Raw genomic sequence first — 15,493 nt, forward strand, 5'->3', positions numbered from 1 at the left:
CTAGCTTTTGCCTGTGTTTAAAGTTGTCCAAATTAAGTCCTTAGCAATGCATATTACTAATCAAAAATTAAGTTTGGATAAATTTACGGTAAGAAAAAAATATCTAGGAACAAAATTTGTTCATGGAACATGATCTTTACTTAATATCCTAATGATTTTTGGGCATGATAGAAAATTCGATCATTTAGACCCATACAATGTATTGTTGGCTATTGCTACAAATATACCCATGCTATTTATGATAACAATTATGGTGTTGTGGTCCAGGGTCACATGGCAGCGGAGAATATCTAGGCTTACAGTATTTACAGAATGTACTTGATTATGTGCTCATGTAGGCTGGTGTAAGCATGCCCAGCAGGCGGCAGTAAATCGACTCGCGCTGTTCCATCTGCTTCACTCGAAGAAGAAGGAGATTCAAAAGACAGCTGCTGTGACAGCGATAAAGTTTTCAGCATGTAGGTATCACAGATAAGAACTCATATAAACTAAATCCAAAATAAACTGCATGTGTGTCTTACACGTATTTGAACGGGAATCGTAACTGCTTGCTGTGTTTGTTCTTTTATCTGATCACTTCTCTGACTTGCGGTGTGTCGTATTGTGCTCGAGTGTTGCGGCATGCTGTTATTATTGTTTTAAACATACACATCTTTAGTAATTCGCTTTATAAACACGATATGATAGTTCATAAGCTATTACTATATTTAGAAATGTTGAATTAGACTCTGTTTAGTACCCGTTAGAGAGTGGCGTGGCCTTTAGCGAATGAATGGCTGAAACATTTGAGTTTTACTTGAGCCAGAGACAATGTGTATTTCTGTGATCAGTCTGGATGAAACAAATGTATCACAAAATTCTACTTAAATCCAGAGCTCAACTGATCTGAAAAAAACAAAACAAAATGGCCATTAAATCCATTAATTCCATGAAGTTAAATGACAGTGCTCTGAATAGTAATGTGTCTCTCCATACTAGGGCCTGCAAACATTTATATCGCATTCGCAACCTTCTCAAAAACCCACACACTTCCCATCAGCATTTCACACTTGGCTTGGTAAAGTCATGAAAGCTGTTTCCTCTCATCACTGATCGAAAACCAGCCTTTCCAGACCAAAATAACAGTACTTAATACAAGGGAATGGGCTAAACTGAACCCAGGCCAGTGTTAAAGGAAGCTTAAAAAGAGAACACTTAAAAGTCTCTTGTTTCCTGATTTTGACCCTTAGTTGCACATGACACACAATTTTGAAACATTAACTGGCAGTTCTGTCTCTGTGAGCGCTGCAGGTGAGGCTGGTTATTTTATTTGCAATTTTTTTTTTTTTAGTATTTACAGTTTGGTAGATTCGTGTTTTTTATTTATAACGGATTATGGTTATGGTTTATGTTGGCACACTAAATCTGGGTTTGCATCCTTTAGTCCAGCCATGGTTCTGTGTTTGATTTTTATCAAGGAAACTATCATTTATTTACATATTATGTTTATGCATTTAGCAAATCCTTTTATTTAAAGTGATTTACAAAAGAGGAAGCCAACATATTCAGTTCCGGGGTTTATTAGAAAACTATATTAGAAAGCAAGCTAGACAAGTGGAGAAATGCATGTAATTTTTATATGTGTGGTTCTGTTCATAAATTAAAGTGTCTTAACCAGTGATAAATCACTATACTGATAACCTTGTCCACTTGGTCAACTACCATTGCTTCCTTTTGTGTACTAATCTATCGACATTCTTGTGAATTGCAAAATGAAATGTAAAGTATCGTGTAAAATGAAAGTTTGTTTCAGCGATTTTCTGTGGATCTCATTTGCAGTCTTTAACACCTGTATTAAATTTTATTTAAGCATATTGGCCATTGCCCATCTTGCTCTATAGGTGCATTGAAAAAAAAACATATCAGATGACTACTAGACTTAAAGGGATATTTCAACCAAAAAATTACAGTTCTATCATCATTTACCCACACCCAAACCTGTGTGACTTACTTTCTCCTGTGGGACATAAAAGAAGATATTTTGCAAAATATTTCAGAGTTGTTTCCTATACAATGTATACATTCCATACAAAATATATTCTTTTAAGTTTTACAGAAGAAAAAGGCATAGGCTTGAAGCAACATGAGGGTGATTATTTGATGATGGATTTTGTTTATTTTTGTTCGAACTATCTCTTTAAGGTTCGTGCTCCATTCACTTGCATTCACACATACACGGGAAAAGCGAAGTAAATGCAAAGATGTTTTAAGCTAGAGAGTGACTAAGCATGTCTAAACTGAACTTATGTATATTTTTATATATTTATGTCTTCGGTCATCTTATTTTCTAAACTACATTTCACATTAGCATGAAGTCCATGTGATATAGCAGGAATCACACATTCACACCACAGCTTCCTCTGCTATTTTAACTTCAACAGATAAAAAAATGTTTTATATATTATATTTGCTATGAGAAGAAAAACTACTCACGAAATAGGCTGTTGCTGTATTTTTTTGCATGTGTTTGTTGCTTCAGTGGTGTGAATTACTTACAATTTCAGTCTACCTTTTTATTAATCTAGCTTTTGCCTGTGAAAATGACATGTGGAAGTGATGGTGACACAAACTGTTGGGTGTTGAAAACAAGTGACAGTTTTTGCAGCAAATTTTCAGAAGTAGGCTGACTCGAAAAAATTAGTAATTTTTTTTAAGAATTCAACTGGATACTCCACTTCTGTTCTCCATGGCTCTAAAGGGAAGAAAATTTACATTTTTATTAAAGTCATTTAAAAGGAAAATTCTGTCATGATTTACTCACTCACACATTGTTCCAAACCTGTATAAAGTTTATTCTGTGGAATACAAAAGAAGTAACTTGAAAAATGTTTACTTTTTTTTTTCAGTACAATGAAAGTCAATGGGGTCCAAAACAGCGTTTTATTATATTAAAAAAATATCTTCGTTTTTCTTCCACAGAAGCAAAAATTCATACAGATTTGGAACAATATGAGGGTGAATAAATAATAAACTATCCCAAATGAATGAAGAACATCACACTAATGACTTCTGAGCTGTTCAGTCAGGTGTTGATCAAAACGACACTTACTGGCCCCTGTTGACCCTGTGCCCTTGGCGTGTGTGCAGGTGCGATGGCGACATCAGCTGCGCAGTCGTTCGAATCGAACCTCTTCACGAGCGCTGGGACCTCGTGGAGGTGTGTGCGGAATTACTCAATGCCCAATGGCAGCGCAGCATGGGGGCGCGAATCCACTCGCTCCGTCAGTCGAGCCACAGCTATCCGGTGTGTCTCTTGCTGCTCAGTGGAGAGAGGCGTAGTCAGGACGAGAAGCTAATAGGCCACGCCCGCTTGTCCCGTGTTCTGGGGAGTCGTAGTCTGTTTGTGGAGTCGGTCGTGGTGTGCAGCACATTACGAGGGAAGGGTTACGGCCGTATCCTAATGGAGGGGGTTGAATGGTATGCCAAAGAACGGGGCTGCACCCGATTGTGCCTTACCACCCATGATAAACAACACTTCTACGCCCATCTGGGGTTTGTGCGGTCCAAACCTGTCCAAAGTGTTGGGACTCTGGCCTCCTTCATGCCCATGGAGTTGCTGCACAAGTTCTGTAGAAGCGCAGAGAACGAGGAGGAAGGGAGGAAGAGTGATTGTAAGTTTAACAATCCTGCACCATCTACACCTTCCATTTTACCTCCACCTCCTCCTCCCCCTATTTCTGCTCCTCCACCTCCTCCTTGTCCTCCGTCATCCTTGGCTCCAGTTAATCAGACTCTGGAGCAAACGCCGTACACCGACAGCAGAGGGCTGCCCATCTTCTGGATGCACAAGGACATCTGAGACTCATGCTACACTCCTTCTGTCTGTAATTATTCAGGGATACACAAACACAGTGTTTACGGGACAAGAAGGATCTTGTAAACCTGAACTGTATTGACTCAAATACTGTGACAATCTGAATGTGCCTCAATACCAAAGTTTACTTTGTGTTTTAGCTACTATTTATAGATTTTTTTTTTAATCATTGAAAGGTAAATCTTTTTTTCATCAAAATAAAAACTTTCTATATCTATTGAAGTGTTGTGCTTATCATTTCATAGGATCAGATTTCAGGTTGGGTATTTGATTCATACTGTTTCCATGGACTTTTTCTTTGTATCAACTCTTGATTTTTTTTTTAAAATACACTACTGTTCAAACGTTTGGGGTCAATAATTTTAATGCTTGTAAAAACAAGTCTTATGCTCAGCAAGGCATTTAATTAAACACTTAGTAAATGTAATATTGTGAAATATTATTACAAATTAATATAACTGTTTTGTATTTCAATATATTTTAAAATGTAATTTATTCCTGATGCAAAGCTGAATTTTCAGCATCATTACTCCAGTCTTCAGTGTCACATGATCCTTCAGAAATCATGATACATTTTTTTCAACATTCTTTGATGAATAGGGAGTTCAAGAGTTCAGCATTTCTTTGAAATTATAGAAATCATTTGTATATGGCCCTGCACTGTATCTCACAAATGATTTTTAAAGTCCACTACACAATTTTTTGGGGTAACAATGAACAGAACATTATTTATTGAGTGCATACATAAAAATTAATTTTCAAAACTGTGTTCTTTCCTTAGTGCAGTGAGAGATTTTCTCTGTTTTGTTGTTTGATTAACATAAATTACAGACAGCAGGAATTTTAGACTGCTGTCACTTTAAGAGCTGCCCAGATCCAATATACTATTCTCAGCTGTTTGCTTTCACTTAAGACCTAAATTACTGTTTAGGAGGATACTTGCAAAGACAGCATTTGACACATGCAAGTGTGTCAAATAAAAAGCGGCCTATAAAGCGGCAAAATAACTGGGTTCAATACGGTCTTCACGTGCGCGTGCCTCTGTGACAGCACTCAGAAACAGTCTCAGACAGCGCGCGCATATAGCAAAATTTAAAAATATTCTCTTTCGCTGCTGATTGCCTTTCAGCGGCTTAGAATCACTTGTTTTTAAACCGCAATGCTAAGAAACATGTGCAAACAATATGTTTTCGTGAGCACGTAGCACAGCAACGTAGCGTGAATTTAACCTTTTCAAGGCCTATAAAGCGGCAAAATAACTGGGTTCAATACGGTCTTCACGTGCGCGTACCTCTGTGACAGCACTCAGAAACAGTCTCTCAGACAGCGCGCGCATATAGCAAAATTTAAAAATATTCTCTTTCGCTGCTGATTGCCTTTCAACGGCTTAGAATCACTTGTTTTTAAAACGCAATGCTAAGAAACATGTGCAAACAATATGTTTTCGTGAGCACGTAGCACAGCAACGTAGCGTGAGTGTGTAACCACGATAGAGACGATAGTCCAAAATCTACCGGTTGACAAATTTCTACCAGTTAATCATGTCTACTGGTATATTGCCTGCTCCTAGTGACCAGGCAACCATAGGTTTATCTCAAACCAGTTTTAGAACACAGGACATCCCCTCAACTCCCCCAGTATAAACCGAAAAATTTACATAGGAAACTAAAAAGTACACTTATTTCGATATTATATGCTTTTTTAAATCAAACATGAATTACACTAATTTGTGTGTGTATTTCATAGGCATGCTTCGGAGATCCTCTATTCCCCATCCAATCCTCATCTTAGCCCTGTCAGTCATTTTGTCTCCCATCAACCCTGTTCAGAATATGGTTGAGGGGGTGGAGTCTGTCATCGGGAGGCGTGGCTTTTCAGTGATCTGGAATATACCTACAGCTCGGTGTCAGCGTCAATATGGAGTCTCCCTGCCGCTGCGCCAGTTCAACATCATTCATAATTCACAGCAGAGATTTCAGGGTCAAAATATGAGCATATTTTATCAGCGCCGTCTGGGTCTTTACCCCTACATCAACCGTCAGGGCTCAAAGGTCAACGGTGGCCTGCCTCAACAAGGATCCCTGATGGCTCACCTCTCATTGGCTGAGGCGCAGATCAATGAAGTGTTGAGACACACGTTCAGTGGATTAGCCGTGCTAGATTGGGAAGCATGGCAACCCATATGGATGTGGAACTTCGGGACAAGAATTGTATATAGGAAAATTTCCAAAAAGCTGGTTAGGTGGAAACATCCAGATATGTCAGAGGAGGAAGTGAAATCCGAGGCGAAGGCGGAGTTTCAATTAGGAGCAAGATTGTTTATGGAAGAGACCCTGCGCCTTGGTGTTCGCCTCTGCCCAGAGGGATTATGGGGGTTTTATGGGTTTCCCAGTTGCTATAACAATCATGGCCAAGGACAGAGCGGATACACGGGGCAGTGCCACAGTGGAACAGAGATTCTGAATGACGGACTGGCATTTCTATGGCAACACTCTACCGCCTTGTATCCCAGCATTTATTTGTGGCGTAAGCTGGCCGGACACGCACACGCTCAACTCATGGTGAGACACCGTGTACTTGAGGCCCTCCGAGTGGCATCCCAGCATTCACCTGGCACTGAAGAACTTCCTGTATTTCCCTATGCCAGAGTGGCGTTCACACACACATTGGCATTTCTGAACCAGGTACCCCTTGACAATTTCCACATGGTGTTTTTTACATCGTGTTTGTTCTGAGTTCCAGGCTTATCATGCATTAGTGGGCTCTTCACCTCCACCCAGAATAGATCTTGAAAGAAGAGGGGTTTAGTTCTGAGCTTGTGCCCAGTATGTTACCTCATCTTCATCTTTAAGCAGATGGTTCTCCTTTAGTTCAGAATCGTGCTCAATGCAAGTATGCAAATTCTTGGCCAATGCATTGCTGTACTACTAAATATGCATTTTTTTTATTGTAGAGGTAACTAACCTCCTTACTCAAGGGGGCGATAGAGTCAATTAAAGTTCATTTTAAAAAACATTTTTAATAATAATAAAATATTATTTAATAATTATTAAAATATCACTGATAAAGTTAATCCTTAGCAAATTTCTACATTTTTATACTGTAAATTATAATGTTTATAATACATAAATTCAACAGCATCATTTAAAATAATTAATTTTAGAAAAATGCAGTGTTATTTATTTATTTAAAACATTTTAGAATTTAAATTTTTTGACCATTATAATTCTGGTAATCAGCCACAACATTAAAATGATCAGTTATCAGTAATGACCAGAATATAATATCCGTGAATCCCTTCTGACCAGTGTTATTTTATGCACTTTTATAGTTTATATTAATATTTTGAATGAGCTTTTATTTTCTTTTTTCATTTTAATTTAATATTTAGTCATTTTATTATGTGATCATTTTTATTTAATGTCATTTTTATTGGTTTATATTTCCATATAAGAGTTTTTACAAAGTTTTAAATCATTTTTATTTCAGTCTTTATTTCAGTTTTAGTCATTTTTGTACTTCAAATTTTTATTTCAGTTAGTTGGCAAGACAACATTTCAAATTTTTTTCTAAAACTTCAAAGTTTTAATCTGATATTCATATTATTTTATTTCCTTTTAATTTTAATGAAGAAAATGTTTTTTTAATAGTTTTAGTTTTATTTCTGTAATTTTAGCAAACTTATTTCACAGTTGCCAAGGCAACATTTCTAATTTTCTTTTAGTTTAAGTTCTTCATCTAATATTTGTATTTGATTTTAACAAAAATCAAATATAAATATTCAATTAACAGAAATGTTTTCATTTAATCTGACAATAACAACAGTAGGCTCTGACCTTCAGACACATTCAGATACTTTAATCGATTATGTTTCAAGCTTAGAGTGTCTTAATTCAGGCTGATCTGACTTTTAAAACTTCATTCTTCTGTGAAACTGTATCATAGTGTATGTGTATCTTTTCAGACGGATTTGGAGCACACACTAGGTGAGAGTGCTGCTTTAGGGGCCGCTGGAGTCGTGTTATGGGGCGAGCTGAGTTTTGCAAAGTCTAAGGTCAGTATAGGCCTAACTGTATGTGAGGATTTATAGTCTGGATTTACCTTTGTGTGATAACCTAATGCTCTCGATAAGTCTAAACACTGTCAGTACACAAACTTAAAATGCATAATATTCAATATTAGAATTAGCACATATCTTGTTACTCATTGCTGCAGCTATAATATATATTTCTGTCTTTCTTCAGCGGCAGTGTGTTCTCCTGCGTGATTACATCAGTTTAGTATTAGGAGAGTATGTCGCCGCCCTGCAGGCCGGTGTGAGGAACTGCAGTATTAGAATGTGTAACAACCAGGGACGCTGCGCTCGACGGGACACACACTCAGGTTACATGATCCCTCTACATGGTACCCATAAAGATCTTCCTCTCAATGACATGAGGTCAAAGTTCAAGTGTGTCTGTTATGAAGGATGGAGAGGAGAACACTGCGAGCAAAGAATTTCTTAAGAACAGAAGCGCTTTTCTGATTTACATTTATTTTCACTGTGGGGATTTTTAAAACATCTTTGTTGAAAAAGTTGTAAGCTATTAACCAAACCAATCAGCTACTTACTGTGTTGGTATGGTGAATCACAACATTACATATTTTGATTTGAATCAAACAATCATTTGAAAATCGGACAAAAGACCAGAGCTCAAGAGTGTACACAATAGAGAGTGTATCTAAATAGGTAGTTGCAGGTAGACTGTTATTTAATTTGCTTTGCTTATGGGAGTGGATGAGAACTAAAGAAGTCTTTTATCATGATTGGCTTTTGATTCTGATTGGTGGAGATTTCTTTGCAGAATCATGAGTAATGTCACTTTCCTGTTGAGAAAATGAAGAGGATTTTTACTTTCAGATCCAGGCTGTTGCAATATAACCCCACGGTGGAAAAAGTAAAGTAATTTCAGGAAGCTAGTTGTTATATTTTTAATGAAAGATTACAAAGACATTTTTTTTTATTTGGAATAATGTGCACATGTAAATCTTTCACAATAAAACCAGGACCCCACAAAATGTAAGAACATGTTCATTTATTTTTATTCTTATTTTAAAATTCCTTTTTTCTTATTAAATAGAATGTTAGTCTATATAATTATTTACAATCATTCAGCAATCACTCAAAAAAAGCTCACCATAGTGAATGTTCTTGCTCATTCACAATTTTTTTATCACAATTTAATGTTTGTTGGAGTGATAACAATGAATTAAAATATAATAACAGGTATAATTATTCACATTCTTTCCATATTTCTTAGTGTTGTTTTGTATTATCATTTGCTTTAGTGAAACTAATATAGCAAGTTACCAAATAGTGTGTAACCATATAAGTGTACAAAAAATACTGGTGAAAAGTCCATTAATTAATACATTATTTTCCATTTACACTGCACAAACATCAGGAGGCTAAGTGAATGTTTTTGAGCAGGATATTGGATTCCACCGAAGCAATAGAAGCCTTTAAGACATAGAATCACACGTTGATGTGACAAATCGGTGCTCTTCTCTCAGTGTTGTCACAGTGCAGTAATGTTTCTCCTGTGGGTCTGTGTTGAAATCTTTTTGTTATGGCCGCTGCTCTGTGAGGTTGATGTGCAGCTTTTGCAGCTCTTGTAAGAGTTGGGAGATTTCTTCAGCTGTTTCCTTTTTCTGTTTAACCGTCTCCAACAGTGTGTGGAGAGCACTGCTCTGCTGGACTGGAGGGTTGATAACGGAAAACACGTTATTTGATAAAACGACAATTCAGCAGGCCCTCTAAATGAATGTTTTGGAATCAATATGTTAAAAAAGCTCAGTCGACAGCATCAGTGGAATAATGATGATTACCACAGCAAGTGGAAACAATAGCGACAACAAAAACTGCAGTTAAAGTAAGGCACAGAAATGCATAGAAACGTATTCCAGCTTTAAAAACGACAATTTAGACAACTTGACAGCTTAGACAACCTTACGGAGGCCCTATGTTAGTTTGGCGACAAGCATGCAAAGTTTCTCGGCAGGACACTTTTGCATGGGAACACCAAATTAACACTAAATTTTGTTGGGGGATTGCTTTGCAAGAGAACATCTGGGAATGTGATACTTTTGCAAGAGAACGCAAAAACATTGAAATCAAGATTATGCCACAAAAGCTGTCAGAGTGGACCTTGACTTGTATTGAAGCCAAAACATTTCTTTCAGTTTAGCCTTAAAACATTAATTTCATAATTTCAGCTTTAGCAAACAGACTGTCTCACCTAAAAAACTGAAGATAAGAATGAAAGTAAGGAGGAACGCAATAATGGCTACACATGCTAAAAAATAGTGCCGCCTAGTGGAAGTGCATATGTCATTCAGTCTGCTCACACAGGGCCTTCTCACTGGTTGACCTGTTTGATAGACAACTCCTCGATCTTGCATCTGAAGATTCCCATTGGAGGTAGGAGGTGGTGGAACACCTGCCAGTGAGAAGTGGGTTTGAGTGCTATAGAAACCAATGAGGATTTTAAAGTCATACATACAGTCTCTGACAAGATGAAATACCTTTGCTGTGCTGTTCAGAGTGTGTGCGGTGCAGGTCATTGATGGAGTCGACGGAATGGAGCTCAATCTCGGTCAGGTCACGCTCACTGACACGAACAAACACTGGAGGAGGAGAAGGAGTGGACTTCATGATCACTCCCTCCACTGACAAACAGACAGAGAATGCAAACCTGAGTTAAAGATTCAAAAATTATTTAAATCAATATTTACTCGTCCTCAAGTTGTTTTAAACCCTTACGACACTGTCTTCCAAAAAATACAAAAGAAGAAATTTTGCACTGATCTCACTTTTCCATGCAATTGCAATGAATGGAGACCAGAGCGTTTAAGCTTCAAAAAAGATAAAAAGCACCATGAACGCGGTCCATACAGCTTCTGCACTATATTGCAATTTATAAAACCATATGATAACTTCATGTGAGAAACAGACTGAAATTTAAGTCATCCAGTAAATGTAATTCCATGGGACAGAGCAAGGAAAACAGTCTTCAGATTTTCACATTTTGTGTTTCCATTAAGAAAGTCAGTCCTACGGTTTTTAGATGAAATGAGTGTGAATAAATTATGCCAGTATTATAAGTTTGAGTGAACTATTCCTCAAAAAAAGAGCAAAAGATATTTAGATATGTGAATAACTATTCCCATCCCTTAATGACTGGATGCTAAATTAAAGACAAAACCATTGCATTTTACAGTTAAAGCACAGCTTTATTTGTGAAATATGTTGCATAATAAGTGTGAGGCTATATTGCTGTTGCTTTTGAACAGCTATATTTATCTCAAACATTTTGCCAACTTTGATGCATGAATGAAAACCAGTTGAAGTCTGGAAACAGCAGTGATGTTAACTGTCCCATGTTTGATCAAAAAATAAACATGGACATTTGTTTGTTTGGTTGGTAATGTTCACCACCAAAAAACTCTGAATTTTGGCTGAATATATTGAAGTAAAATCAGAAGCAGGTGATCTCATATCAACAGTTTGATGTCTCTACTATGGCCCAAATACACACCAACTAAACTGAAAATGATTTTTTAGTGGCTAACTGTTGATGCCTGTGCCCGTGTATAGGTTACTTACCCTCAGATTGTTTTCATCAAACGCTAGTAGACGTCTGTGCGTCGTTGTGTTGTTGACAAACACAAGAGAAAACGCAGTGAAACCGCTGTGATTTAAATGGTCTGAAGCGATCTGTGTCCGTCTCGCCCGCCTGGCTCCTCTACCTCTAAACACAGCTCAAAATCCCCAGACCCAAAATAGCTGCTGCCTCATGGACGAGAAGAACGGTTATTTATAGATTTGGGGCCAAACAATCATTCAGTTACATGCAGACTTTGTGTATATTGTGATACAGGCATTAAAACTTTTATATTGGAAGAAAATGGCTTAATATGCAGCTTAATAGAAGGAATGTGTTCTTATATCCATTCTTTTTTAACTTGTCTTGGGGTAATATAAAAACTACGACATAAAATTTTTACTTTTTCTTACAAACTAAGCGAATTTGTTTTGTAAGCTAGCTAGCGTTGGGAACTGGGAACAGGTTCTTTTTCAGATCATGCGTGTGATCGAATCCTGAACGAATGACTCGTATGAGTCGGTTCCTTTTGGTGGATCAAAACTGCACACATTATGCGACCAGCGATATCCGATTCTCGAGCGAATGAAGGATTTTTCATACCGAAGGCGAAAATGAGGCTCTTATGACGAATCACAACGAAAAATGAACAAAGTGTTACTATATGTTCATGAAAATTTAATTAGTGTATACTGATCTGATATTTACTTGTTATATTAAATGACTAGTTAAAGATTAGGATTTTTGTTGTTATGATCAGTTTTTTTTAATGAAATAATTCAAAATATAGTTTTTTTGTTTGTTTAGTTAGTGCTATATAACATAAGGACCAAGTATTGGTAGATATATTAAAATGTCTAATGTAAACACACCTTTTGTTCTTATTGGCTCTTTTCTGTTGAAATATATCATATTATTTGTAAACAGACTAGTGGAGGCAGTAAATTATAAAGTTGGAGTTTTATAGCTTTTATTAATTACACTGCATTCAAAATACACATTTTTATAAAAAATCTAAATGTATTGTGAATGTAAGTCTCATTTGGATAAAAGCGTCTGCCAAATGTATAAATGGAAAATAATTTCTACCCAAATATTTGTTCCTCGGAAGTACTAAAAGAATTGTTATATTCCTAGCAAAACGCATCCCTAATTTTTGTGCTGCGTTTCTAAAAGGAAAATGTCTTATGCGCCATCGTTTATCGAAAGAGTCATTTGAAGTGGCTGCGGGGAGTTGCTCAACAGCACGTGTACGTTAGGAATTTCAACTACATTTCCCAGGATTCCCTGAATTTACGCTCCTTGTTTTGCAGGGAAAGCAGAATTACGAGAGTGAGAGTCGAGTCCAACCGAGCTGTCAGTGCTTGCGCTGGACTTTTTTTTTTTTTGAACAACTGGTGTGAAACTGAACGAAAGGCAAAATGCTTGCTCGGGCTTTTGCAAACGGACTCTGTAACCGACTTCCAAGGGAAACCACACGGACTGTCGGTCTGGGGGCAACGGGGCGGCAGGATAGGCAAGCTTCCACAGAGGTATGCAGGGAACTGGGATCATTAAAACATCATAAGCAGCGCAAACGTTAAACAACTTAAAATAAACCGAAGTCTTTGCAAAACCGTGACAAAAAACTAAAGACAATTTCCTGCAAAGTTCGTAAAAGTAAAGTTTTCACTTGGTGCATTTCAGTATAATGCCTTGACTACTGAGATGATTTTGAATCTAGTGCTCTGTTATGGCTCAGGGTGTCGTTCATGCAGGAGAAACACGGGCATCTGCTGCGCTGTCCGCTCGAGCTGCTGCGCTATAGGGATGGGCGTATCGATACAAAGTATCGATATATCGATACTGCGCTAATTAAGAGCACGAGAGCGTCCATCCGTACAGAGTCCTCGCGGCTTTCTGTGTGTAAAGCACTGAAACGCACAAGCTGCGGTCCGATTCATATTGTTCCTACGCGGTGTTCACTGCTTCCTAAACACTATCTGTAAAGTTCACTTCACCTAAGTTAGCAAAATTTGTTCATTCGGAACACCCTGTAACGTCATCAAACGCAGACAACACTCGAGTCGCGCAGATTATGAGTTTCTTGAATCTGTTAGCGAAATTGTATATATTAGGTTCGGCAACTTCTGACTTTTTCGTTGTTAGTTAATTTTCAATGGTCCTGGGGTGTGACAAATTGATTAAAACTGGTTGACATATTCCATGTAATCTCTCACCTAATATGATTTTAAAAAATGCGTAATAATGTCAATGATAGTGATAAAATAATTAGACTCAATCACTGGTAGTCACAAGGCACTGATTTCTCTTGAATTCCTAAACACACCAGTCTGAGTGTGTGAAACCTGGTGCAGTAAAGATAAAGCCTCAAACACACTCTCTCAGTGGATCAGATAGTGTTCTAGACTCTCATTCAGACTACTTAGTTGACTTTGGACTGGTTTCGTAAACTGTAAATAGCTAATGTGGCCTAATGTGAGGTAAAAGTGGGCGGACTCATAGGTAGGAGCCAGTCAAAGGTCACAGCACCTTAAACTGATTTAATAACACACGCAGGATCTTATTAATTGCAGAATCTAATCTTTAAACCCCCAATGATTCTGAACAACATATAAGATACTATAAAAATCAAAGCTATAAATTTGTACTATACTGTGTTACTATAATTGTTATTATTATTAACTATATTATTGACTGTATTATATAAATATGAACTTTATCCAACTGGTTTTATTTGAATTGATTTTTCTCTGTATCTAGGTGGCGCTCAAGAAGACCCCGTTGTATGACTTCCACAGGGCTCAGGGTGGTAAGATGGTGGAGTTTGCAGGATGGAGTATGCCTGTGCAGTACAATGACAGTCACATTAACTCACACATGCACACACGCCAGCACTGCTCCATCTTCGACGTCAGTCACATGCTGCAGGTCAGTGTGTAGACATTGTAGACCAATTCATATGGTATGGTTTGACCCAATACATGTTTTAAAAATTAAGTAAAACATCTGCTTAAAATGCCACATTTGACATACAACGTTGGCTGTAATGTCTCATTATTTTGAGATAAGTGTGTCTAATGAATATTTGCTGTTTTCTCCTCATAGACTAAAGTCTATGGTAGAGACAGAGTGAAGTTCATAGAGTCTCTAATAGTTGGAGACATCGCTGAACTAAAAGACAACCAGGTAAGACACACCCACACAGAGAGAGTTCTAATAACTGTCAACTTTAGTAAAAAAAAAAAAAAACATGCTTTAGTCATCAAAAATGACATTTCTTTTTCTAGGGCACTCTCTCCCTCTTCACAAACACTAAAGGAGGAATCATAGATGATTTGATTGTGACCAAGACAGATCAGGGTTACGTGTATGTTGTCTCCAATGCTGGTTGTGCAGACAAAGACTCTGCTCATATGCAGGCCAGTAACAGTTTATGATCATTAAACATATTAATTTGCTTGATTCTGATTGATCAGGCATTCAAATATTTTGGGGAAAATATTTGACACCACAAGGGGGCGTCAAAATACCTTAATATTTTTCATTTCCAGTTTTTTTTTTAAAGGGGTCATATGATGCGATTTAATTTTTTCCTTTCTCTTTAGAGTGTTACAAGCTCTTGGTGCATAAAGAAGATCTGTAAAGTTGCAAAGACTAAAGTCTCAAATCCAAAGAGATATTCTTTATAAAAGTTAAGAGTTAGCCACACCTACCTAAAACGGCTCGTTCGAACACGCCCCCACATATCTACCCCACTATGTGGGAAGATTTGCATAACACCGCCCAAATGTTCACACAAAGAAAGAAGGAGTAACTTTTATTCTCGCTGTAGTATTGTTGACACTGCAGCCATGTCGTGAAGACGCTGTGTGCTTCGTTGTGAAAGCGAAGCTACTTTGGTCTTCCAAAAGAGGACGATATCCGCTACGTCATGCCTAGAGCTGATCTGTGCTGGTCGCAAAGGGAAATCTTAAACATACTGCCGAGTCGCGCC

At 37.5% G+C, this 15,493-nt stretch overlaps 2 protein-coding genes across 7 annotated transcripts in view; both read left to right on the forward strand.

Moving 5' to 3' along the window:
• The first annotated feature begins 270 nt into the window (after positions 1–270).
• On the forward strand, positions 271–8,552 carry hyal3 (hyaluronidase 3). Of its 2 annotated transcripts, none has more exons than XM_016524296.1 (4): positions 271–1,290; positions 5,600–6,537; positions 7,818–7,907; positions 8,098–8,552. In XM_016524296.1, exons 1-4 carry the CDS (start codon positions 1,236–1,238, stop codon positions 8,356–8,358), a joined length of 1,344 nt encoding a protein of 447 aa, XP_016379782.1. In that variant the 5' UTR covers positions 271–1,235; the 3' UTR covers positions 8,359–8,552. The 2 variants fall into 2 exon arrangements, with proteins under 2 accessions (XP_016379782.1, XP_016379783.1); XM_016524297.1 differs by having other exon boundaries at positions 271–458.
• Positions 8,553–12,732: 4,180 nt separating this feature from the next.
• amt (aminomethyltransferase) overlaps positions 12,733–15,493 on the forward strand; it is a 5,729-nt gene continuing 2,968 nt past the window's right edge. Inside the window, exons 1-4 of one of the 5 annotated variants that reach the window (XM_016524298.1) lie at positions 12,733–13,028; positions 14,260–14,427; positions 14,605–14,685; positions 14,787–14,918. In XM_016524298.1, the coding sequence (XP_016379784.1) occupies positions 12,918–13,028; positions 14,260–14,427; positions 14,605–14,685; positions 14,787–14,918 (492 nt within the window). In that variant the 5' untranslated portion in view covers positions 12,733–12,917. Of the gene's footprint in view, positions 13,029–13,054; positions 13,146–13,461; positions 13,481–13,514; positions 13,614–13,684; positions 14,002–14,259; positions 14,428–14,604; positions 14,686–14,786; positions 14,919–15,493 lie in introns of those variants that run through there. The other 4 variants (XM_016524301.1, XM_016524302.1, XM_016524299.1 and 1 more) reach the window with 4 other exon arrangements.

Source organism: Sinocyclocheilus rhinocerous, unplaced genomic scaffold, assembly GCF_001515625.1.
Source record: "Sinocyclocheilus rhinocerous isolate Xijiao unplaced genomic scaffold, SAMN03320098_v1.1 scaffold2645, whole genome shotgun sequence".
NCBI classification, from domain to species: Eukaryota; Metazoa; Chordata; class Actinopteri; order Cypriniformes; family Cyprinidae; genus Sinocyclocheilus; species Sinocyclocheilus rhinocerous.